Source organism: Labrus bergylta, chromosome 16, assembly GCF_963930695.1.
Source record: "Labrus bergylta chromosome 16, fLabBer1.1, whole genome shotgun sequence".
In the NCBI taxonomy this organism is placed as follows: Eukaryota; Metazoa; Chordata; class Actinopteri; order Labriformes; family Labridae; genus Labrus; species Labrus bergylta.
Genome location: NC_089210.1, coordinates 12,939,537 through 12,962,862, shown reverse-complemented (window position 1 = coordinate 12,962,862; position 23,326 = coordinate 12,939,537). Strand labels below are relative to the sequence as shown.

The following is a 23,326-nucleotide window of genomic DNA, read 5'->3' as shown; positions in this document are numbered from 1 at the left end:
TTTTCACTTAGCACAATAAAGCTGTATTTCAAAAGGTCAGGATGCTCAGTGTTTATTCATACGATTCACAGCTAAACAATACATTTGTGCCGACTACTGAGCTAAACGTACCTTAAGTGTCTTCCCCTTTCTCCCTTCAGAACAGTAACAGCAAGTGTGTAAAAAAAAAAAAAAAATCTTTATGAGGCCCATGTTCAGCTAGCGGCGATATATCCGACAGCACCTGAAGGGAGCATTGTTGTCGAAGTACACGCGCCTGAAATGAGTAGCTTTCCGTTGCCAGTGGTAACAAGGGGGTCCTTAGATATTGCACTCAAGCCTATAAACAAAAGCGTAACATTAAAAGCTCATTTATCTTAGTTTCAGGTTTAGTCCTGACAGGTAAGAATGGACTTAAATCATTCGTCATGTTGGGATTCAATTCTGGAGAAAGTGAGACCACTTATTCCAACCATTGACTCTGATTCATCCGCGGTATGTTGATCCACCTATAAGTCTTCTTTTTAGATCTTTACAGAGCAATAACATTAATGACAAATACAAATAATGGTTCTTTTAACGTTACAGTCAGATAATGAAGAGATTGTCACCTTATATCAAAGACCAGCTGGCCTGTCCCTGAAGGTCCCTTCTGACCTGAACAGTTTTTCAGTAGATGAAGACTTTGAGGTAAGTTTATTAAAGTGTTAATAAGAGTGTTAGTGGTAACTTGGTAATGTTACCAGCCTGAAAAAGACATGATAATAATTGATAGGCCTACCTTTGTGTTTATATGGTTGTGTTTTTTCGAGCTGTTGAAGCCTGCAGTACTTAAATCCTGGTCGAAAGATACTTTAAGCCAGATTGTGAACTTTGATAATGATGAAATAGTAAAAGATGCTAGTGCAACAGAGAGGGCTGCACAACATGCTGATGCAATTGTGGGTTCTGAAGAATCACTGCCCGATGTAAGGGCAGGGATTTCTCCTCTTTTTCTTATTTTTCTTATTTCACCATAAAGGCAGATGCTTGGGATGGGGCCAATGTGGAGTGGAATGAAGAGAAACGTGATGCTTCTGTTAAAGAAAGTGTGGACAGCAAAAAATCGAACGAGGGTTTTCCTGTTCTGTCATTCGCGGTGAGTTTGGAATAATACGGGTGAGAGGTCAAACCTAGGTAGGGAATTTGATCAGATATGTGCTCTAATTAAAAAATAAAACTTATTTCAGAGGCTTGACCACTTGGATTTAGACCATGTCCTCCAGAATCTGACAGAGGACGGGCGGACTATTCCACAACATGTGTCAGCTGAACCTGTGAAAACACATGGAAGTTAGTAAATAAAAGACACATCTGTTACTTTAACGAACGATTAAGGTTTTTTTTTTCCAAATAAAAGTGAGTGTATCATCTTGTTTTATAGTTTCAAATTGACTCCCCCCCCCCCCCCCCCCCCTCAGATAGCAACAAGGAAGAGTCCCAAGAGAACATAATGGACAAACTAGTAGCTTTCCTGAGGAGTCGATCATCTCAGCCTGTGAAAAGTCAAAACCCAATAAGGTAATTCAAATCACATGGAAGGTGTTGTGAACGATGTGTAAGATAAAATGAATAACCACATTTTCATGCAGACAGAAAAAGGCTTGGAGCAAATCAACAGAGGGTCAGCGGAGCCAGCAGGAATGTCCTACTGTTTATATTGACCTGCGTAGCCCTGATCCTTTAATAAAACAACCAAAACCATCACAAAATCTTTCATCGGGGTTTGAGTCACCAGCCAAGCACAATAATCACCAAGAACCACCTGCAAAGAATCTTAAAGTGCAAACTGGATCACAAGTGGGGGGCAGGTAAACACAGTAGATCTTACTTCCGAAGCATTTCGTTATGCTTTTGTACATTTTGTTTTTCAGTTTATTTCTGTCATTTATCTGTTTTCAGGGACATGACTGACAAGAGTATGTTGCTGCGGACAATGAGGGAATTAAAAAACAATGGGAATATTCATCAAAATATGTGTAAGGATTCATTACATTCACTTCAAAGTAAGGCAGCAGGACAACTGCACGAGAATCTAAAGCCTCTCGAGTTCAACATAAGCCATGAGTCGCAATATCTCAAGGAAGAAAAACAACCGTCACATGCACAGTTTGAGTGCAGAGGCCCAGAATTGGGTGGCAGAAAAACAAATCATGGCGGTAAAATGGAAAAACAGAAGCACCAGAGGTTTGTAATTCGTCTGCAGTCGCGCCACACATAAATGATAATTAAGAAATGATAGATTTTAACCACAACAGGGATTTTGTTAGTGACCAACAGGGACGACAAATCGGGCAGACTTCACAACATGAACACCACCACCTCATTTTTAAGCAGCTGGAAAGACACCGTCCAACTACATGTGTCAATCAGAGGCAGCCAGCTGCTGAAATGACTGATACTCTTTATCATTCTGTAAGTGCAACAACAAGAAGAACTATAAACCCACATTACTTTTGTTACAAAAAGAAAAAAACGTATTAGAACTTTTCTTTTTCAGGAAGCATCTCATCTACAGCAAGTCAGTACACTGCCAGCAGATATTAAAAGTAAGGTGTGTATGCCACTGATAGTCAACCTCTCCGGTCCTGGTATGGTTGGAGATGGAGGTCACCTGTATCCAGCCGCAACCAAATCACACATCTACAACACCTTGGTGGCCTGGTTTCTGTCTCTGGTGAGTGAACGGGAGCTTCTCTTTCCCAGTTTATTCTTGCTATTAGTTTTCACTTCACCACAAACGTAAGGATCCATTTTTCAATGTGTACTAGGTTGGCCCGAACTCATGTCACGATGAGGATGATGCTGGTGCAAAGGTCCCATTCTGGGTGGCGGGACTTCAGCAGCAGTGGACCGAGGATGGACTGGCTTTGCATGTCTTAGCTGTGGCTCGCCACAGTTATACACCGAATGTGAATAGACAATGAAATGAAAAGATACTTCCTCTTATGGCTTCATAATTGTTCATCATTTTTCTTTTTCGTTGTTGTTTTTTTTTTTTTCTTTCTAGAAAAAGCAGAGAGACGTCCACCCTCTTTTCTACACCCAGGTGTGCAGGTTCCTCTCTGAGACAACACTCCCTCTTATTGCCTTCTGGCTGCCTCAGCTGCAAATCCTGCTGGACCGAGAATGCCACGCTTCAACCGTCCATCTGCCCTCTTCCTCTTTAAACTCTTTTATCTCCACCTCCTCTGAGAAAAAGGTGCCCCTTCTGTGAGATAATATCATTGCATAGAATTTCAAGCACACACAATATATGATGTTGCATTATGTTCTTGTGTGTATTCTGTTCCCGTGTGTTGCAGCGTATAGATAAGACATTTGGTCTAAGTCCAGGGTTCTACTGGCAGACAGTCGAATCTCAAGAGAATGTTTGTAATGGGAGAGATTCCAACCTGGAGCTGCACACAGAGGTGAGCATGTTCTCCTTCATAGGTGTACTTCACAAGAGACACTGAAGTGGAAAAAAAACACCTGATTTGTTCTAGGTATCAGTGGCTCTTGGGTGCAGAGCTTTCTTCCTGGATCCTCTCATTACACACTACACCCTCCTGCTTGTTCTCAACTCTGGATTGGATGTGTGCGGTCTGCGGCTCCTTCATTCAGCACAGAAGTTACAGAATGACAGCACTGGTAGGACATGATGAGAGCCACTAAGTTGTAAAATCCTCAATAACCCTCCTCTTGGCTTTGTCGTTCTGATGGATCCATGGATTGGCACACTCCCTTTATCCCTGTTTTAAAAAAACTCTCCCCGGCCTCTTCATAGGTGCTGAGCCAGTCCTCCAGAGCATTGATCCAGAGATCTGCCATCCTGTTCTTGCCCTGGCTGTTCGAGGCCCTCATGCCCACTCAGTTTTCCGAGATTTAACCAGGTCCTTGGATCTTTTTCTGCCAAGGGAGTCCACTTCTGGAAGTCAGCAACGTCATTTCCTGTCCTCCCCTCAACTAGCCAGTCAAGTCCACAGAGAGCTGTGCTTGTGGTTCTCAGGGAGACTTCCAGGAAAAAAAGCCCAGAAGCACAACCGGCCTCTGAACGGGTTCGTTGTCAAACCTCAAACAATGCAAGCTACCAATTCTATCGTTCTCTATCTCAACTCTTAGGACTTTTCAACCAAATATGACTGAGAACAAAAATAATGAATGCTTAGTCTCGCTTAGTACTTCATTTACAAAGTCTTTCATCTTTCAAAATCATTATCCGATAAGAAAAGTAAAACACTGACACCTTCCAAGATGCTTAATTTAACAGTATGATGATAGAATAATCTCAACCTGAAAGTAATAGTTCTCAAATCATTCTTCCTCCCTTGTATCTGTAGAATCACACCTGCACACAACAGAGACAAAGGCAGAATGTCCAATTCACCTTCCTTTCTGTGTGCAACAACCAAAGGTACAGTGGCTCTCCAAGGTCCCCAAAACTATCATTATTTCATTGTAACTTTTGTCATTGTAAAGATTTGTCCTTGAGTGGCGCTGCTGCTTAATCCTTCTCTTCACCCTGCACAGCTGATTTACTCCTCGTGGTGTCGCCGGTCGTGCCGCCGTGCTGCTACGGCCAAGTTCTGGCTGTGTGCGAGCGCAGAGGGTTCGGTCTTATGGGGCTGCAAAGACTGCAGCTTCAGAGCCATGCCGCTGATGTGCTTGGACTCAGCAATCAGCAGGTAGAAGAAAACAAAGTAGAACTTATTGAACCTTCATGAAAAATAATTTGACTTATTTTTTCCACATGTCCCATAACTTCTGGGTCATCACAGTCCAAAGCTTTTGTATTTTTTTTTTTTTTTATCTCCAGGCACTTGTTTTCTGCGGCCAACACAATGTGATCCTGGATCAGAAGGAACAGGAGCTTCCCAACTCTCGCTGCCTGCTGTTGATCCTGAGGAAAGAAAATGCAGTGCACCACGGTGTTAGCTTACCAGCAGGTCCATATTGCATCAGAGATTATGTACACAGAATAAATCGTCTCTATATCTATAACTTTTTTTTAAATATTAACTTTACATTTTGTTTCAGCCCTAATGAGAGAAGTTAAGGTGCTGGATGGTGTTGACACAGTAGGAGCAGACTTGTGTTACCACACTGTGCCTTACAGCAGTGAGCTGGCCTGTATCTCTGGTAAACACTGTTTGTTCACTGTGCAGGGACGTCTGAGCACATGCCCCAAAAACTGGTCCTTTTTTTTTTAAAAACTTCCTGTGTTTATTTTCCTTTTTTTTTTTTTTTTTTTAGTTAAGCAAATGTGGGCTTTGCCTGATCCTTCCCGTGTGATCCTGTCCTGCCACAAGTGTTCCTCCACCTCTGACACGGAGCAGGTGGTGATGTTGTCCTTGTGTGGGAAGGACATGAGCAAAGGCCTGAGCCTCCTACACAGAGTGCTGACAGCCAGGCCAAAAGGTGGGTGATGTTCAGAGAACACTGGGCGCATGTTGGCACAAACAAAACAAAATACACAGCTGCTGTTTGTTTTTGTTTTTTTACTTTGCAGGTTTCAAGCTGCTTAGCCTGAAGTTTCTGCCTGCGTTGACTCAACATCAGGCTAAGGAGCTGACTCCATACGAGGTAGGAGAGCGGCTATGTGTAGACAGCGTGAACTTTCTGATGTCCTCCCCCGTCCTTGTGTGCGCTCTGAGCCGGGTGGAGGCCTTTTCGTCTCTAAAGAAGCACCTACCTCACGATTACCCCGGTAACCTCAGTGTACTGATGTCAGCCACACCTGAAGTAGCTTCAAGACAAGCTTCTGTCTTCTTCCTTGAGCACGAGATGACCCCTGGTAGGTCGGCCGAAGGGTGCAAAAATCACATTTTCAGATAGTATTCAACACCATCACAGCTGATTCTAATTTATCTCATTGAACCTCTTCAGACCAAAGCAAACTATCACAGCTGAACGTTTCCCCCCAAATCTGCAGTACCAAAGGTTTGTATAAAACAGGAAGAATCTACATTTTTGTATTGGAATTTCATACCTGAACATTTCTGTTGTTGAATATTAGAGAGATAAAAAAACTGGTAAACTGTCTTTGCCCATTTGTTGTATGTTTTGCGATCTTTATGTCACAGTTTAGATCAAATGTACTCAAGTGAAAATCGGAGTGACATTTCTTGAAGTTCAGAATTCTTGTTTAATCGTGGAAAACTGCACTACAACACTGATGTGTAACCACGATCTCAGTTGGAGTTTATGTGCACTCTAAAAACAGTGTTGCCAATCATAGTGAAGTTGACTTTTGTAATGTGTAAATTAGATATGTCGTGCACATAATAACAAGGTTTATTGATATGAAAAGCTTTTGTAACAGTGACACACTTTCTTCTGTTTAGATCCACAGAGGCAGCTCACTGTGTGCCTGTTCAAGCCCAGAAGCTGGTATCACCTGGTGTCTGCAGCGGTCCACATACTCCATCAGAGTGGTCTCAGGGTGGTGGGCCTGCGTGTGTTCACACTGGAAAAAAGCACTGCTGCCTGTATACTGCCTGCAGAAAGTGTAACTGAAAACTTTCAATTTAAAAAGCTACATTAAAAAAACAACATTAGCCTTGTTGTTCCTTAGAGTGGTAGTTGTGTTCTGTGCAGGATACAACAGATCTGGAGGCCCAGGTGGAGTACCTGTGCTCTGGCTCCTCATTGGCTCTCTGTCTGGAGGGGGAGGATTCTGTGAGGCGGCTGCTGGACGTGATTGGCCACTTGGACTCATCTCATTGGATGACGTGCTCGGCCATAGCTCATTCATATAATCCGATCTATGGTAGGTGACTTGTCCTGAGTACTGGTACATATTCAAGGACAGGATTGTGTATCTGTGCCAAACAAATAACCTGCACATTGCGTTTAATCATATTATTGTTGTTATTGCTCATTTTTGTTGCTATCTGTACTTTTTCCCTGTCTGTCTGTCCCGTGAAAGCTTTTCCTGCGTGTTCATTGGTTGATTAATTTTGGGTCTATTTATGGTATATTTTATAAAGCACACAGTGTAGACCTGCTGTATTATGTAAAGTGTCTTGGAAAGAAATGATGATTTGATTTGGCGCTGTATAAATACAAATTTATGAAAATCTTTCATTATCAATGTGACAGGCTCTGGATCATATCAGAAAGCAGTTGAGGAAGTGAAGAAGCTTTTTCCAGGAGGGCTCTGCTGTGCCGAGAGCAGCACAATGACACAGGAGAAGGTTGGGTCGTCACATTCAGGAGTTAGTGTAATTGAAATGCAATTTCATCAAATAAAAGAAGGACATGCTGCGTTTGTGGTTCCTTTGTTTCAGATATTCAGCTTGTGTTCAGACTCTGTGGCGTCTGCGGAGCGTGAACAGACATGCACGCTGGCCCCTGTTGCCCAGGAGCATCTTCCACTTTCCCTGGAATCAGGTCCAAATAAAGGTTTGGACTACTTGCCTGTTTTTCTTAATTATTAAGTCTTTGGTTAATCTGTGTTTTAGATTGCATTTTTGTTGCTATCAAATTCTCAAGTGTGCTCACTAAGCATTCTGACAGTGTTGCACAAGCGAAATGGGCCGATTTGAATAACTTAATCATTTATTCTGACTTTGGCAGGGACTCCTCCAGGATGGATGTTGAACTATGACTCAGTTCCAGATGAACTTTGTAAACCAAACAGAAAACAAATGTCCTGTTTTGCTTGTTTGTTGTTACCAGGGTCCCTGGTACACAGAGCTTACTGGCAGACAACCTGTCTGCTGGTCCCCTTTGATGCTCCACCCCTCAGCCACGAGTCTTCCCAGCTGGAGCTGCTGGGGCTGCTGCTGAGGTCAGGCTGCTATCTGGTGGCAGGGAGGATGAGTGTACTGGATAACAAGCAGAGGAAACACATTACAGAGACCCTGCAAGTGTCATCAAGAGGAAATGAAAGGGTGTGCAGCCTGGGCTTGATAGAAGTGCACTTTCTCAAAAATAAAGCAATCAGTGGTTGATTTTTCTCTGGTCTCTTTTTTTTTTTTGTGTGTCTCTTAAAGATGGCTCAACTTAACATGGCGCCCTGCCTCATCCTGGCTCTGCAAGGGGAGAACGTCGCGACCCGACTGAACCTGCGCCTTGAAAAGTATGGTAGAAGAAAACTCAAACCTAATGTACAAGCATGAATATTTACATGTCAATCACCCTTTTTTCCCCCGTGTGCCTTATTTTGTTGCAGCAGCATTAACAAGGAGCGACCAGACCTGGATAAAGTGGGCCAAATGATAATATACCCAGAGAATGAGAAAGAGGTCAGGAAAATTATACTTTTTCATTCTTGAAGTCCTTTCATTAGTCCCAATAGATCTGTTTGTGTTTTTAAAGAAATATCAAGGTGTAATGTTATGCTAAAATGTGTTGTTTATGCATAATCACCTATAATAATGATTTCTGTTTCACCTCCGGCAGGCTGAGAAGCTGATCTGCTACCTGTTTGACACCTTGTCTCCTGAGAGCTCTCATCATATTGTGCCAAAAAGTTCAAACCGTTCCAAGAAAAAGCAGCATCCATTAGCATTTTCTTTATGCCTGTAATAAAAAAAAAAAACAGATTCTTCAAATTGTTCACTTGTTTTAGATTCCTCCTCTCCTCTTGTCCATGAACTTCATGTTTTTGAACTTTTCATGTTCTTAAAAGTCGTGTTGAAGACAAAGAGTATCCACACACATCAGATGAAAAAATTATTTTAATTCTCAAGATGATAAAAAATAACTTTGTGAACTCTGTAAACCATTGCATAACTGTAGTGTCACAATGTATCAAGTGTTAAACAAAACTAGTTCATACACTACAGAAAAGATGTGGTACACAATCCTTAATGTAGAAAAAGAAAAACATCTAGAATTCTAAAGACTTTCACCTATTGTTTGTGTTCACAATGCAGAGAGAGAGAGAAAAAGAGAGATCAATATAGCAACAGAATCAGTTCTATGTTTACCAGGAGAGAATGTCCTACTTATTGATACAGCTTTGTATATTCTATAAATATCTAAACCCACTGACATTTAGTAAATCAATTCATGAAATGCACTTTCCTCAGATTGAACACATTCTATATATTTCATCCCCGTTATGACCCTGAGAAAAACACATTTCTCTACTTAGATCTCCACATTAGGCTGACAAATAGAAACTTGAGAGCTTTGTATTCGTTTCAGTTCTAAGAAATGTTTATTGAATAGCAGTTTACAGCTAAGATGCTACATCATAATGAATTAACTGTGCTCCATAATATCCAGTGACCTATTCATTGAATATCTAATTTTAGAACAATACATTCAATATTTCAGGGCTTCAATGTTAAAAATAACGTCTTCTACTGGGAGTCTCAGAAAGTCTATGGAACGACAGGTTCCATATATTCAGATGACTCACTCGAGACGACGCGTTGTACTTAATTTGAACAGCTCCATATTATTATCATCATACTCGTATACATGTAAAAGATTGCATAAATCTTCAGGCTCCATTTTTCATTATATTAAAAACAGAAAGACAACACAACAACTAACAATAATGCAAAATAGATTTCACTATTTCAATGCAGAGCTTAATGATACATTTACTACAGTTCATTTACAAGAGTCTTCCCATTTGGTGCTTTTTTTCCTTGAAAAAAACAAAAAAAGATTTTGGTGCCAAATGACAAATTGAGCTCAAATTGTTTCAATATTGCTGTTTTTTTTTCTTTTTGTTGTTGTCTGGATTGAATGGCAAATCCAGGCCGACACAGACAATAATCCGTCATCTATAAACCTTTGCTTCCTCTTTCGGGGACTATTGCAGCACATCTCTTTTTCATTTCCCGCTTAAGTGGCCCGGGTATTTTTAGTCATCACATCATGGTCCATAAGAACACTTTAAGGCACTGGAATTTTGATTTGTTTTTTATTTCGCTGATTAGATTTTGTTGTCTGCTTTGGAGGCAAATTCTCTTGATACCAATCATCATGATGGATTGAAGGCACAGATTGACTTGAGAGCGTAATTGGTCCGTTCTAAACTCAACAAATTTGAAATGTAAAAATGTTAAGAAATACAAGCTGTGCTTACCATGTGAATGTTTCATTTCTTGAATTAAAAAAAAAAAACGAAAAACTTGAATTGGGGCCAGTAGACCAATAGAGCGACTAAAGGGCCAACAACAAATGATAGCTTGAATGATGTCTGTGTCTGCCATTGATGTTTGTCACAATCATTATCTGTCCCGTCATTTTCACACAAACACAAACTCATTTGGACCCCGGCTTTTAAAGAAAAACAAAACTTAAGAGTGAGAAACAAAGCACCTTACAGTCACTATAGGTCTATCATAACAGCATATAATGCATAACCATCAGTTTCCAGAGTGATTGAGATTATGTTGTTAAGCAAAGTCGACTTCAAAACACAACTGTAGTGAAGTTTATTATGGCCACTTCAGAAGCACAAATGCCATCACCCTTGACATTCCTTCACTGTAGACGACATTTATACCGACACTGACTTCTCGCTTAAGGTCAGCATGTGCTCGCCAGTATTGCACAAACCTGCCATAAACGTCAATGTATACTGAACACGAAATCAAATATACAAATACACTTCTTTTTTCTTTTTCTTTTTTAAAGGATCTGACCCATGCATTTTTGTTCATTTGTGTATTGACTCACTATCGCTAACTTTAGATAGAAAAAAAGATGCCATTATTAATGTTAATGAACAATGACTAGTTAAGGTACTAGGTGATTACTTGTTCAATCATTTTTAGATCTACATACTGAATTAAAACTAAGGATGAAATGTAGTACAAAACAAAGAAAAACAGTACAGGTCTTTGGTAAAACTGCAAAAAAGAATGGGCTCTAGTCCATTAATGATGTGAGCAAAAAGCCATTGGCATAGTCCTGTTGTTTACTCAGTAAAGAGGACATTCTGTATGTCCCGCTGAAGGAAATATCAAAACAAAACTTCATCCAAAAACTGGAAAGGCCTGCCAGTAACAAAGCTTTGGACTTTGCTCTGAGCGGCCATTTTTAACTGTATGCACTTGCTTCTCGTGGACAGGCTGATCAGTCCTATACCAAAGCAATTATTTCAATTCTCTCCAAGGGCAACTTTTCCCTTTAGAATACATTTTTTTGGACAAACTATAGGAACACCACTTTGGTTCGTTTTTTTTTTTTTCTTTCAGATTATCACACTAGACATCATTCATTGAATTGGCTTCACAGGCAAAAACAAAATATACCAAAAGGATCCTGTGAATTAGCTGCACTGTACACTGTAATCCAGTGTATGAGGGGGGGAGTCCAACACAAATACATTTAACTTCAATCAATGAAAAAAAAAAAAAAAAAAAAGAGGGGACAATTGACAGCAGTACAGGTCTGTGACATCATTCTAAGTGGTATACAACAGAATTGATTTACAGATGAAGAATTCCATCAAATAAAGATCGGTCAAATTGGATGCAGTAGACACGTTCTGTTTGTTAAATCGGAGCTGTGGATGCACGACATTCAAACACCGACATGTTTAATAAGAAACCACATTAATACCTTTCCCAGTAGCAGCGAAGCTTGCAGAAGTTATTAGCCTTTACACTAAATATAACTTAATACAAATATTCTGGCAGTGAGACACAGTGCAAACTTTTTTTTTTCTATTTTTTTTTTTTTGTAGCTGGTTTATATATCGCAATAACATGCAATACCAGAGGGATGTAGCCTGCCATTTAATGCTGTATTATAATCAAGAAAATGCTAAAATACCATGAATCATTTTTCTGGATATTTTCCTCTGAGTTGTTTAGTTGTCATGTATGTGAATGTAAACAATGCATTTCCCCATATTTAATAAGTAGCAAAAAGGTGTACCTGGAGATACATGATTTTCTATAGATTTTGAAAGCAAAGATAAAAACACAGTAGAAGGTCATTTCGATGAGACTACGAACCGAAAGCGAAAAATGCAAATGCCTACGCAAAAATCGGACTAACAGGTTAACTATGGAATTCTTCATTCACTGCAGATGTATTAAAATTAAAAACTAATTAAAGTAACTGAAATGTTTTTTAAAAAAAGAAAGCATTTTATATGTTACTATAAAAATCCATTTGTCCTATGTTTGCATACTCCCAAACATTAAATTGAAAAAAACTATTCTTAAAGACTGAAGCTGCACCAGAGAGCACCACGGCCGAGGAATGAGTGGGTGGGTACTTAGACATGGGGGGGGGGGGGGGTTCATCTCTAAGGTTAAAGTCTGCACACAGGCACTGACAAATGTTTGTTTACAACGATCTTCAGCAGAATTACTTAATGGGATCGGGCCAAATATACTGGCAAATATTTAGATAGCTATTTCTATATATATATATGTACAATTAGTCATAAACATGTCAATGCTTCTGCAAAGTTCAACAGACATGTAACCTGTGCACAAGCTTCAACTTCTTGTGTTTGCTCGGACAGATTCTACACATGACCTTCTCAACTAAGGCAAGGCACTTTAGAGTTCGAGGCCGATATGTTCTCGACAAGGTCAAGAGGCTAGATTCCTACAAAAAAAATCACCTGTTCAGGCTTCTTTTTTTTTTTTTTGCAAATACAATACATGCTTCCCTAAATGGCTAGGCTATAGAAATCTCTAGAAAACAAAAGGAACTGATTGAAAACAGCCTTAACATGTCGCATGTGCCTTACTGATATTACAGCTGCTGGTTATGCCTTCAAATGCATTTTGAGTTAGCACTTATTTGATTGAAATTGTTATAAATCTAACTATGAAAGTAGAAACTATGAAGTACTTTTCTATGAAATCTTAATATGTAGAACCATGCCATCATTTAACAATTAGGAAATATTCTAGCGACGTTTCACAGTAGACACAAAAGCTTCAGATATTAGCTTATATAGAAAAAACAACAACTTATAAATCTAAAACAAAGACACCTACAAAGCAGCTTAAAGCAAATATTTATATACCCTTTAACAAAATCCCAGGTCAACAAAGTGCTTTAGTTAGAAATACAAATTCTTCAGAAAGTTGGTTAATTTGATGCGTGACTGGGTGCAATTTAAAAAAAAAGAAAAAAAAAAGAGGAAATTATGGGTACAAGCAAAGTGGCTAATCTTCAAAAGGAACACAGCAAAATCTTGTTTCCTTTCTTATTCCCATGAACTGCTCTGTTTCAGCTCTAATACCTCATTACATGTAGACTTTTTATAAACCTGCTTATGAAGTGTCTTCTGTCAGACGCACGTTTAGCCGAAAATAACTCTTGATCATCATTTCATCGATCACACCGCGACAAAGTGAGTCTGTATTCACCCCTCAGGACATGGAGCTACCAAATGTTTAAGTGCTTTTTTTTTAGTACGATGAAGTCGACAAAGTCAGAGCTAGAAGCTGCATTTTCTGCACAGGATATTAAGACACCACATTTCAAAAGGGGGGGATTATGGTGCTAATGTGGTTGAACTTTGTATTTGTTTTAAAGTGTATTTGTTGGATTTTGATGCATTCTTCTTTGAGTAAAGAAAAAGTCCACTTTGAGTTTTGCTCATTTTATGTGCATCAACACCTGGATGGTTCAATGAGTCATAAGTTCCTCACAGCCCCCCACCCCAACATTAACAGTGATTACCTTTAAACCCAGATCCCAAACTACAATGGCTTTAGCATAAAGTATTGTGGCTGCACATCTGTAATCGTGTCAGATTAGTTTTTATCCCAATTTGGATATTTGTAGTTTCATTGTTCCTGTATGGAGGTAAATGGGCTGCAGAACAGCTACCCTTAATAGTAACATAAAGGATAGTGTGTTTAACAAACCTTATTTGCTCTGGGTGGACTTTAAGTGGCTTTAGCAAAGAAGTTTGAGTTTTAGGGGACCATATTATTTTGTAAGTGCAGGACAGAATTTCTACTTTCTGAACAGTAACACAAGGGGGCAGAAATACAAACTGACACTCAATGACCTTTTTTCTTCAAAAGGGCAAACTTTGTATTCGCTGTATCGGCTATTTAACAAGTTTGTATTGTATGTGTTTATTCTGTTTGGGAAAAGCACCGCTGCATTTAGTCCAGATTTGTTCATGATTAAGTTTCAACAGATTGTGAATCTCTGTTCTGAATTGGTGGAATCATGATTGAATATTGAAAATACAAGAATTACACAACATTTAATGTTCTAGTTGGAATGATTTGTTTTGCAGAAAGAAAGCTACCTGGTTGACCGAGGCCACGCTGGCATAAAATGAGCAAAAAACGAGAATCTCCTGTACAGATGTCTAATTCCTAATACTATGTGTTCTGTCAGTAAAATATCTAAATCATTTGAATCACTGTATGAAACAGATGATGCTCTTTAGAAAATGTAATATCTATTAGTAGTTCTTTTTTTTTTTCAAAGGGCTAAATCTTTAAATAGTACCTCGAGTAATTCTACATCACCACTTCAATAATTTCGTTCTACAGTAGGGACATTCTGTTCTACTAGGCGCACAGTTCTCACATAGTACATAATGTTGGCAAGGCTGCAGAACAATGCAACGATCATGCTTTTGGCAAACTATACATTTCTTTGACTGAAGCGTATATATTACCTGTTGGGGGAGAAAAGAACGAGTATCAGCTGCAGCTTAGGGACACACAGTTCATGCAGACTTTTCAGATATGCATGCTTGATGACAAAGCATAGATCTGAATGATGGCCTGAAAAACCTTTTCTTTTTTTTTTATAAACTACATACATGCTACTGATGAAATGCTGTATGTGATCTAGTCTTTCTTACCCCGTCTATAAGGTCTAGGTCATTACGCAGCTGACTCTGGATGGAGTGAAGCTTTGACAAGGGGAGCTGCTCCAGCTCGCCGTAGCTACGTAGCAGAGGTGCTCCAGGGGTGCGACAAAGCGCATCAAAGTCCCCTTGGAGCTCTTTAAACTTGCGATCTGTTTCCTCCCATTTCTGTTCAGCCAGCTGACGCTCTGCCTCGGCCGTTTTTGCATGTTCCTTCGCTTCATGAGCTTCTTTCTGGCAAGCTTCACAGGCCTGGAACAAGGTCAGAAATACTGGTTAATGGCACAGATATGACAATAACTTGGATTACAATGAGCAATGTATTAATTATAAAGAATTCCTTTATAAAAACTGACCTGTTTGACTTGATGCCAGGCCTCCTCCCACTGTTTGATCTTTCTCTTGGCCTCGTCCAGCTCTCTGAAAAGCCGGGCTAGATCGGCGCTGCCGGTTGCCGAGGTTAGACTGCTGAAAACTGGCGATGGACTTGGGGAAAAGTTGCCACTTACAAAGTCCCAAATGCTGCAAGCTCCTCCATTCAAACCTAGGTGTGATACACGTGTTGAAAGCAGAAGGACCTAACATAAATTGTTGCACAACTTTCCTTCGAGATGTGTGGTCATGTTATCTCTTTCAAAGTATCCTAAATTGATTGTTTTTAATAAAGTAATGATTTAGCTTTTATAAAGTGGGAACTTCTTTTTGTAGCTTTTTAAGCTAAACCTGTTATCGGAGAAAGGAAATGTGTATCCTACAGTTATAAGCTTAGCACCTGCTTGTAGAACTGGGTGAACATGAATCTATCTAAATATTTGGAAATGCTAAATGCTAAAAGACACATATGAATAGGGTATAAATGTATTCAGTAAAACATTAGTGGCTTCAATGACACAGAAGACTGAGATTGAAATGTGTATTTACAAGCTTTCCAGCCCACAAAGAGACAAAACACTGACGCTATAAGCTTACCCAAAGAGTTCTGGGAAGAGGAGGTGGGTGTTCCCAGGAGGCCGTGCTCTTGCTTGGTTAACATATTTGAAGGTTGATTTTGCTGCGATATCGTCCCAGACAGCAGGGACTGCGACAGAGACTGGGAGAGGGAGCTGAGCGGGGAGGTGGAGAGCGATGATGAGGAATTAAAAGAGGACGAGCGAGCCAAGGAGCCAGGAATGTTAACAGGAGCAGATCCGGCCAGCACCCTTTGACCTGCGGGGACAGAGTAAACGCTGTCGGTGCTAAAATATGCACATGGTGATGGTTTATGATCAACTCGCCAAAGAACTGAAAGAACTTTAACAATCTAGGTGTCCTTACTTGCCAATCCTACACAGTTATCTTGATCCTCTAACTCCTTATCAAGACTTGCAACGTTGATGTCACTGAAGTTAAGGTCCAGAGCAGAACCTGATGAAAAAAAAAAAATACATCCGGCTCTCATTTAATACCAAAATAACAGAGGAGTCATACTGAACTCAACAGGTTAACAGTGAACTTTAAAAACACTTACCAATGACAGACTCCACTGTGGTGCTCCCTGGATAGAAAGGAGTGGCTTTTGCATTCATTGTTGATAAGGTGGTGGGTGAAGAACTATCTGAGCCAATACTAGAAGCCAAGCTGGATGTTATACTGGAGGTAAAGCTTGAGGCCAAAGGGTTTACCGCAGAGAATACAGTGTTATGTGTCTGGAACAAGAGCATAGAAGGTATTGATTTAATTCCAACAGTTGGTGCAGTTTAAATTTCCGTTTTAATTGACCAATCTATTTCCATACTGTAGGAGTACCTGTTTTTCTTGGTCCATCAATTTCTGATCCACCTGCCCCTTATTCTTGATCTAAAATGATTAAATAACAGAGAAAAAGAACACGTCAGTCACAATACTCAAATTTGACAGAAAGCTGATTAGATGACGCAGGAAGCTTTCGAGTGCACTGTTATTATCTAGTTTTCCCAACAGAGCTAACTGTGACATAGTGGTACACTTTGGAACAGCATTTACCGTAGTTCTTGTTCTTGCCATGACTTTTGTCACATTTCTTTCTTAAAAAGGTCACATATTATACTCCCAAGTTTAAATAAGTCTTAGGGCTCCCTAAAACATGTCTGTGAAGTTTCTTGCTAAGAAAGCACTCCCCTCCTGTATTTGATCATGCCTATAAACCTCTCTTATTTCAGCCCTGCTCAGAACAGGCTGTTTCTGTGTCTGTAGCTTTAAATGCAAACGAGCTGTGTTTGACCAAGCCACTCTAGAAGGGCTTTCTTGCACCATATCGAATTGTTTACAGTGAAAAGGCAGACTCAAGATGTCAGAACAAACACCTAGCTGTGGGAGTGTCACCCACCTGGGGAAGGGGTTACTGCCCTTTGTGATGTCACAAAGGGAAAATCTCCGAACGGCCTGATTGAGCTGAAATTTTCTGAAGGCAGGCAAAAGACAGAGATCGTGGATTTTCTCATAATTGATGGGTTTGTATGGGAGTAAGGGACACATATTAGTGTTTGAAAAACATGATAAATTGTATTTTGAATAATATGTGACCTTTAAATTGACTGTCCCCCTGCCTCTAGTAGTTAAAATGATTGATCTAAAAAATAGCTTCAAGTGACAAAATGAAAATGATGTGGCAAATAATGAGTGACAAATCAACAAAACCATGATTCAAAAAAAATATATGACAGTGATCCACTGAGGCCTTAGTTGTCAATGTGTTGTATTTTTTTAAATCAAAGCTAAGCAGAGCAGTACCTGATCCTCACGTTCAAAGCCCGGAGCTCTAGGATAGTTAGACGTCAGAGATGAGGCACTGGATGTGGTGGACTCTGAACATAAACTACTGTTAGTTAAGGATTTGGGCCTGCAGATGGAACCCACTGGGGATAACAAACTGTCGCTTCCTGAGCTTGACGTTACAGTTGAGCTATTAGAACATGAAACCTGAGAAAGAGAGGTGCATGTGATCTTAATGATGGTCTGAGAAATGAGAAGTAAAGATTTCCATTCTTTAAAAACTATGTAGTCATGAAATGTTAAACAAAATAGTAACAATGACAAAACAAAGAAAAGACAAACATGATTGAACTGAAAAAAATGAGCAAATCAGTAACATATAAATGTTGATGGTTGAATAGTGATATAGGTATGTAGCTGCTAAGGTAGCAATGACTGAACATTTTCCAATTCATTTCAATTGAATGCCTGACGAAGCAACACAAGAAACCTACACTTCCCACTTGTCCGTTGCTACTGGTTGCGTTGGTGGTGGAGATGCCTCCACTGTTCCACTCACTGACTGGACACTCTGAATACTGCTGAGAGCCCAGCTGGGACTGTGAACTGGACTGTATCACTGTTAGCAATGAGCTCATGGTCTCTTCTGTAGAGGGAATTCCTGAAAACACAAACATTAAAAAATATATTCTTTATAAAGAGAGTACACAAAGAGATCGACAAACGGCAACACCTGCAGACATCAACCGGTTTAAATCAATCAGAATGTTTACAGTATTCATTCTTAAAATTGGGCTGACCAGTAAGCACTTGTGTCCTCTCACGGCTTTAGCTGACACTAAGATTCAGAGTGATTCCCACAGGCGCTTACTGTTGCTAGGTTACAAAACTTGTCTTTCAACTCTAACACAACCCTTGGTAACTTAACTATTGTCAGGTGTGTTTTAAATGTCTCTGTATCCTTAAGAGAGAATACTAAGAAAAACTTTCACTTACTTTCTACATGTGCAAATGCACAGAACGGTCCTCTGGGACAGTATCCAGTTTGTCGCATGTCATTGCATTTGGTAGATTTGTAGATCTAAAAGAGATCAGCAGTGTTACACAGTTTAAAGGAATTTATAACATTTCATATTACAGTGAATAAGGGTGTGATTGTAAACATTTGAAGGATTTTTTTCCCCAAGATGACAAGATTTCCTCACCTCTGGGTGAAATTGCTGTTCAGTGCGAGAGTGACAATACTGGCAACTGTCTCCACTGTCACACTTTGAGGGCTCGCCCCATTCATCCCCATGTTTCACATTAGGGCAGGGAGTGGACCTGCATTCACAAAGCCACAACCTTTAACTCACTGCAATTGCACCTACTTCCTTATATTGTTTATAGTCAAATCTTACCTATATTTGAACTTCCTAGGATTTCGTCTTCGATCTCTACTGTTGTGGTAGTGGGGGCATGCGTAGCCCTGTCTGCATAGTCTTGGGGGCTTGGTGCACTGCTCTGTTTTATAGTTGGCTAAAACAAAGTTGGTGTCTGCAAAAATAATTGCAAAGTATTTATGTCATTAGAAATGTGTTATTTTGCACTACATGAGCACAATAACATCGGGGGTAACTCACCTTGCCACCGGGGGTCTTCTGTGAGAGTTTTCTCAATCATAGCTTGGCTGGCTAATACACCGGGCTGCAGATCAGGAATACCTTCCCCAGATCCCAACTGTCCATTTTGAAGTGCCTCTTGTGCTTGGATCTCTCTGTGAAAAAACAAATATGGTTAGTTTAATCCTCAGGAGGACATACTGGCTGCTGTATTGTTGTCAGAGACGCCAGCACTTCAACATAGCATGTTTCCGTAATGTCTGATGATATAGTAAGGTCACTTTACAATTTAATTCAGTAGATATCTTACATATTGCTCCTTTAATGTAACTTCTGACTTATTTCTACCCTTTGATCAAAGTCCTAGAGTCACCTGATTTCACCTGGACTTCAGGCTTTTCAGCAGCACACAGCTCAGAAGTAGACATATTCATCTAGTATCAGTTTGTTTGTTTTTAATTCATTGAACCAATCATTTTAAATCAATTTACAAACCAATCTGTGGAACTAATTCTCCAATAAACCCCTAAAATAAAGGAATTCAGCTGTACATTTGCCGTTTTTGTCCGTGCCTTTGAGTCTTGTGAGTGAAAAGCTTGGCAGGGCCACTATTTGCTTTGTATGTCACCTGATATCATAGACTGGAGGTCGGAGATCATGTGGCCCGTGAGCAAAAGCACAGTGGAGGCCATTCTTCACACAATGCCCTCGGGCATCGGTCTCATGGATACAAGTGCCAGTCTTGTAGTAGCGGAGATGGTACTTGCGCTCTGTGTCACCAGTGGTCCGGTGTAAATAAGGGCAGCTAAGGACAAAAGTACACAACATTGGAACATTTCATTAGTTAATATAGATAAAACTAGTTGATAATATGAGTGAATAAAGATTATTGGACACACGATTACATGAATACAGAACAAGCCAAGGCTAAACCTATACAAATAAAACCTATAAAAATCAAATATTAACATAAAAGAACACAAATATGTTTTAAATCATCTGATCTTTTTTGAGGGTTGAGGATAAAATTGTACAATAAATCTTTAAAACGCCAATTGAAGAAGGGTGTTTTGTATTTGGTGGCTGTTCAAAGCATGAAGCAAAAACACTATACTGAATTCAAATCATTAATCCACCAACATCATTATAAAACCATAAAGATTATAGATTAAAGTACAGAATCTTGCAGCTGCACACATTTTTTAATCTTAAATAATTCGCTGCTTTGCACCCAGGGCCGATACACAAGCATTGCCTCAAGAAATGTATGGCCAATTACCCACTGTAAAGCCAATTTCTTTCCTGTCCTGAGTAGCAACAGTTGCTATAGCAACACATAAGGTCATACAAAAATAGCAGCAATTGGCAGAGGAGGCACTGTAAGGATTACAGTTGTTCAATTTTGACTGATACAATAATGAGATTTTTTTTTTTAGTTCTATGTTGGACTCAATTAAATGCTGTCACATTTCTGAGTCAGGAGGAGAAGCTGCAGTCTTTATATGCCACCCCCTTTTATGATCTCTCTAATCTAGTTTCAGTGTGACTACAAAGTTTAATATGAATGAAAAATGTTGACTCTTTAAAGCCATAAGCCTGAATAAAAACCTTTCTTCCTCTTTGATTATAGAGGAAAACTGATGCTGTTGCCAATTATTGAGCCTATTTTGTCACTTATAAGAATTACATAAACAACATTAATATCTTGAATGAGGTGCATTATGGGGAACAGACATTCTGTAAATTATTGTCAAATGATTGATGCTAAAGATCACATGGTGTGGCTGCCAGAAAATAACTGTGTCACTCATTAAATGCTGGAGGGTGCAGCTGTAAAATATACCAGTCTTTTTTTCGAAGACAGAGCTGTGGCTTCATCACATAAAGGGGGAATTCAAACACAAATGTTTGTATGTATGTACACCACAGAGAGAAAGCCTGCAACAACAAAAAAAAAAGGCTAAGAATTGGCCCTTTCCTTAGAGCCTCTGTATAGTCACACTTTCTAGATTGAGAAAATACTTCCCACTGAGGAATTAAAGAACAAACTTTCCACTTTAAACAAATAAACTGGGAAATAAAAATGTGTCTCCATGCACACTTGTCAAGAATAATTATCTTCAGGATTAGAAACGTGTCTTAAACAAACAAACGCATGCTATGCTTTCCTGATGGCCATTTAAAACATGCAAAAAAATGCATTATTTATGAGACAAGTAACTTTAGATTAATCTGTAAGAATAGCCCCAAAATGCACTAACATAATCAAAACACATGCTTTCAGCCTCCTGCAAACATGACAACAGAACAGTGAGCCCCAGTCCCTCCTCTGTATGTATGACACATTACACAACGCACAGTTTGTTTCATTCAATGAAATACTTTAGGGTGCAATAAGTACTCCATACTTCAAAATCGGCCACATCTACAAAATGTTTTCAAAATGAAGACACACCACATTCAAAATCCATTCAACTGCAGCCACAGACAAATGCAGCACGTATCTTCCAAGGATTAAATGTCCCGCTGAACTGAATTCTAGTTGCGTTTGTGATATTTGTTGTATCCATGTTCACATCTGTTTCTTTGCGCTACAGTGGTCCTCATTCAAAACGTGACAACAAAACATCAGTCAGCAGCTCGGCAGCTGCGTCGTGACACACTGGTGAAGATGTCAATGGCTGAAACAAGGACTTACTCATCTCCATCGGGGCAAATGCCTGTGGTCTCGTCGTATTTTGTGCAGTAAACGTCGGGGCTGTAGTTAAAAGTCCCGTCTCTTCTCCTTATGGGTCGCCTTCGCCGCTGGTTGAGAAAATGCCAATGAAAGCACGTAAAGGGTCTGTGCTGCGTACACTTGTGCTGGAGGAACAACGGGCACTGCTCGGTCCTGAACTCCTTCAAGTATCTAAAACAACGAAAGAAAGACACAAAAAAAACAATGTGTGAAGAACCGGGGTTTTAAGTAACTATTGACTAAATAATGAGTCAAAGGAATGGGGGGGGGGAAGTTAAGACGCATTAAAGTGTCGTGTTGTAGCCTTCTGTATATTTTGGGTCACTGGCGTTAGCTCCATATTCACAGAGCAAAGTACGTAACTTTTCGACGTAACACTTGTTGAAAGTCAGCGAGCGTACGTGTATAAATGTGCGTAGCAAGGGGGAACTCAAAAAAATAAGGCCGAGCTATTTACAAGCAGACAGGATAGCGAGTTCAGTGCTAATCGTTTAGCAGACCGAGTTGACGGTATAAGATTCAACCAATTAGTCAAAGCGACACGTAAACTCTATGAAACAATCCCAAACGATACCATTAACAACTGCCTTATCAATAAGTCGATTAAGAACACCGAGTTTCCCACACTAAAGGGGGGGTGGTGTCGTTAGCGTGCAGTCGCTGTTTGCTATGTAACGTTAGGTAGTCACAAAGCCAGGAAAAGCACCATGTTTTAACACACAAGAGTTGAGGAATGCACACAGTGTAAACGCCCGTAGCTGCGTGTGCACATCATATTTTCGGCAACATGCTATCGTGTTGTTTCTCTGCAGTGGCTTTACTCACGTATAGTGGGTAGGTTTCTCGGTTTGAGGGGACGCATTGGCCGCCGTTTTCGAAACCGACGGCATTTTCAGTCAAAACAATGAACTGCGCATGCGCTGGATCTGTTGCACGTCCGCCTGCACGCCAGCGCAGTGTAAACACTTGATGCAGGAGGAGGAGGGGGGGTTGCGCTGTAAAGCCGAGTTATACTCTTCTGTTTTTCATCGCACCCTCTGTCACAAGAGGCTGTTTTGTAAGTTATGTAGGCAATTTCGAGAGGATATTAAGATATATTCTCCATCCATTTATAAATATAGGCCTACGAAATTATCCTTCTTCCTTGTCTGATGTAAAATTTGGCGGAGTTTGTTCGGTTTCTGACTTATTCTACGAATAAACGCTGCTATAACAATTATATGATAATTAAACACATTTTTATTAACGTCCGAACTAAAATATAAAACTATGTGGAGCAACAGATGGAAGGCCAAGTGATCTGCTTTGGGAAAAGATTAGTTCCTTATCGTGGTTTTCTTGGTTGTTTGATATCCTACATCAAAATCTAAATCAATTTCATGTATTCAGAGTTATAATGTTGTTTTTCATGGTTCGCCAAAGGATATAGCCTGCAAATACTGTAATAACCCCTTTCATAGCCTATATCTCAGAATC

General features: G+C 39.8%; 2 protein-coding genes across 3 annotated transcripts; one reads left to right on the top strand and one right to left on the bottom strand.

Annotated features, from left to right (window-relative positions):
- Positions 1-296: 296 nt before the first annotated feature.
- On the top strand, positions 297-8,951 carry LOC109990399 (dynein axonemal assembly factor 8). The gene is made up of 29 exons (XM_065964467.1): positions 297-474; positions 568-669; positions 1,001-1,117; positions 1,209-1,311; positions 1,440-1,539; positions 1,611-1,829; positions 1,921-2,205; positions 2,289-2,433; positions 2,519-2,695; positions 2,790-2,930; positions 3,029-3,220; positions 3,324-3,431; positions 3,507-3,651; positions 3,788-4,058; positions 4,341-4,414; positions 4,531-4,685; positions 4,817-4,946; positions 5,038-5,139; positions 5,254-5,418; positions 5,510-5,794; positions 5,887-5,940; positions 6,345-6,508; positions 6,598-6,769; positions 7,102-7,196; positions 7,290-7,404; positions 7,681-7,895; positions 7,998-8,083; positions 8,177-8,249; positions 8,407-8,951. Exons 1-29 carry the CDS (start codon positions 388-390, stop codon positions 8,530-8,532), a joined length of 4,203 nt encoding a protein of 1,400 aa, XP_065820539.1. The 5' UTR covers positions 297-387; the 3' UTR covers positions 8,533-8,951.
- unkl (unk like zinc finger) lies at positions 8,667-22,756 on the bottom strand. Of its 2 annotated transcripts, XM_065964468.1 has the most exons (16): positions 22,676-22,756; positions 21,812-22,021; positions 19,742-19,918; positions 19,135-19,268; positions 18,913-19,048; positions 18,718-18,835; positions 18,509-18,593; positions 18,007-18,173; positions 17,531-17,719; positions 16,568-16,618; positions 16,290-16,467; positions 16,097-16,186; positions 15,752-15,988; positions 15,139-15,326; positions 14,777-15,034; positions 8,667-14,587 (listed from the first exon to the last, which is right to left on the bottom strand). In XM_065964468.1, exons 1-16 carry the CDS (start codon positions 22,738-22,740, stop codon positions 14,432-14,434), a joined length of 2,439 nt encoding a protein of 812 aa, XP_065820540.1. In that variant the 5' UTR covers positions 22,741-22,756; the 3' UTR covers positions 8,667-14,431. The 2 variants fall into 2 exon arrangements, with proteins under 2 accessions (XP_065820540.1, XP_065820541.1); XM_065964469.1 differs by lacking the exon at positions 17,531-17,719.
- Between the last annotated feature and the right edge of the window lie 570 nt (positions 22,757-23,326).

What these genes read in the sequence shown, in the direction of transcription:
- LOC109990399 (XM_065964467.1), top strand. Translation starts at nt 388, where the DNA reads ATGGACTTAAATCATTCGTCATGTTGGGATTCAATTCTGGAGAAAGTG. An exon ending in TTGACTCTGATTCATCCGCG is followed by an intron (nt 475 to 567) that starts GTATGTTGATCC and finishes TTAACGTTACAG; the next exon opens with TCAGATAATGAAGAGATTGT. An exon ending in TTCCTGTTCTGTCATTCGCG is followed by an intron (nt 1,118 to 1,208) that starts GTGAGTTTGGAA and finishes AACTTATTTCAG; the next exon opens with AGGCTTGACCACTTGGATTT.
- unkl (XM_065964468.1), bottom strand. Translation starts at nt 22,740, where the DNA reads ATGCCGTCGGTTTCGAAAACGGCGGCCAATGCGTCCCCTCAAACCGAG. An exon ending in CCTCCAGTCTATGATATCAG is followed by an intron (nt 19,269 to 19,741) that starts GTGACATACAAA and finishes GTTTTTTCACAG; the next exon opens with AGAGATCCAAGCACAAGAGG. An exon ending in GCTTTGAACGTGAGGATCAG is followed by an intron (nt 16,619 to 17,530) that starts GTACTGCTCTGC and finishes TAATCATTTTAG; the next exon opens with ATCAAGAATAAGGGGCAGGT.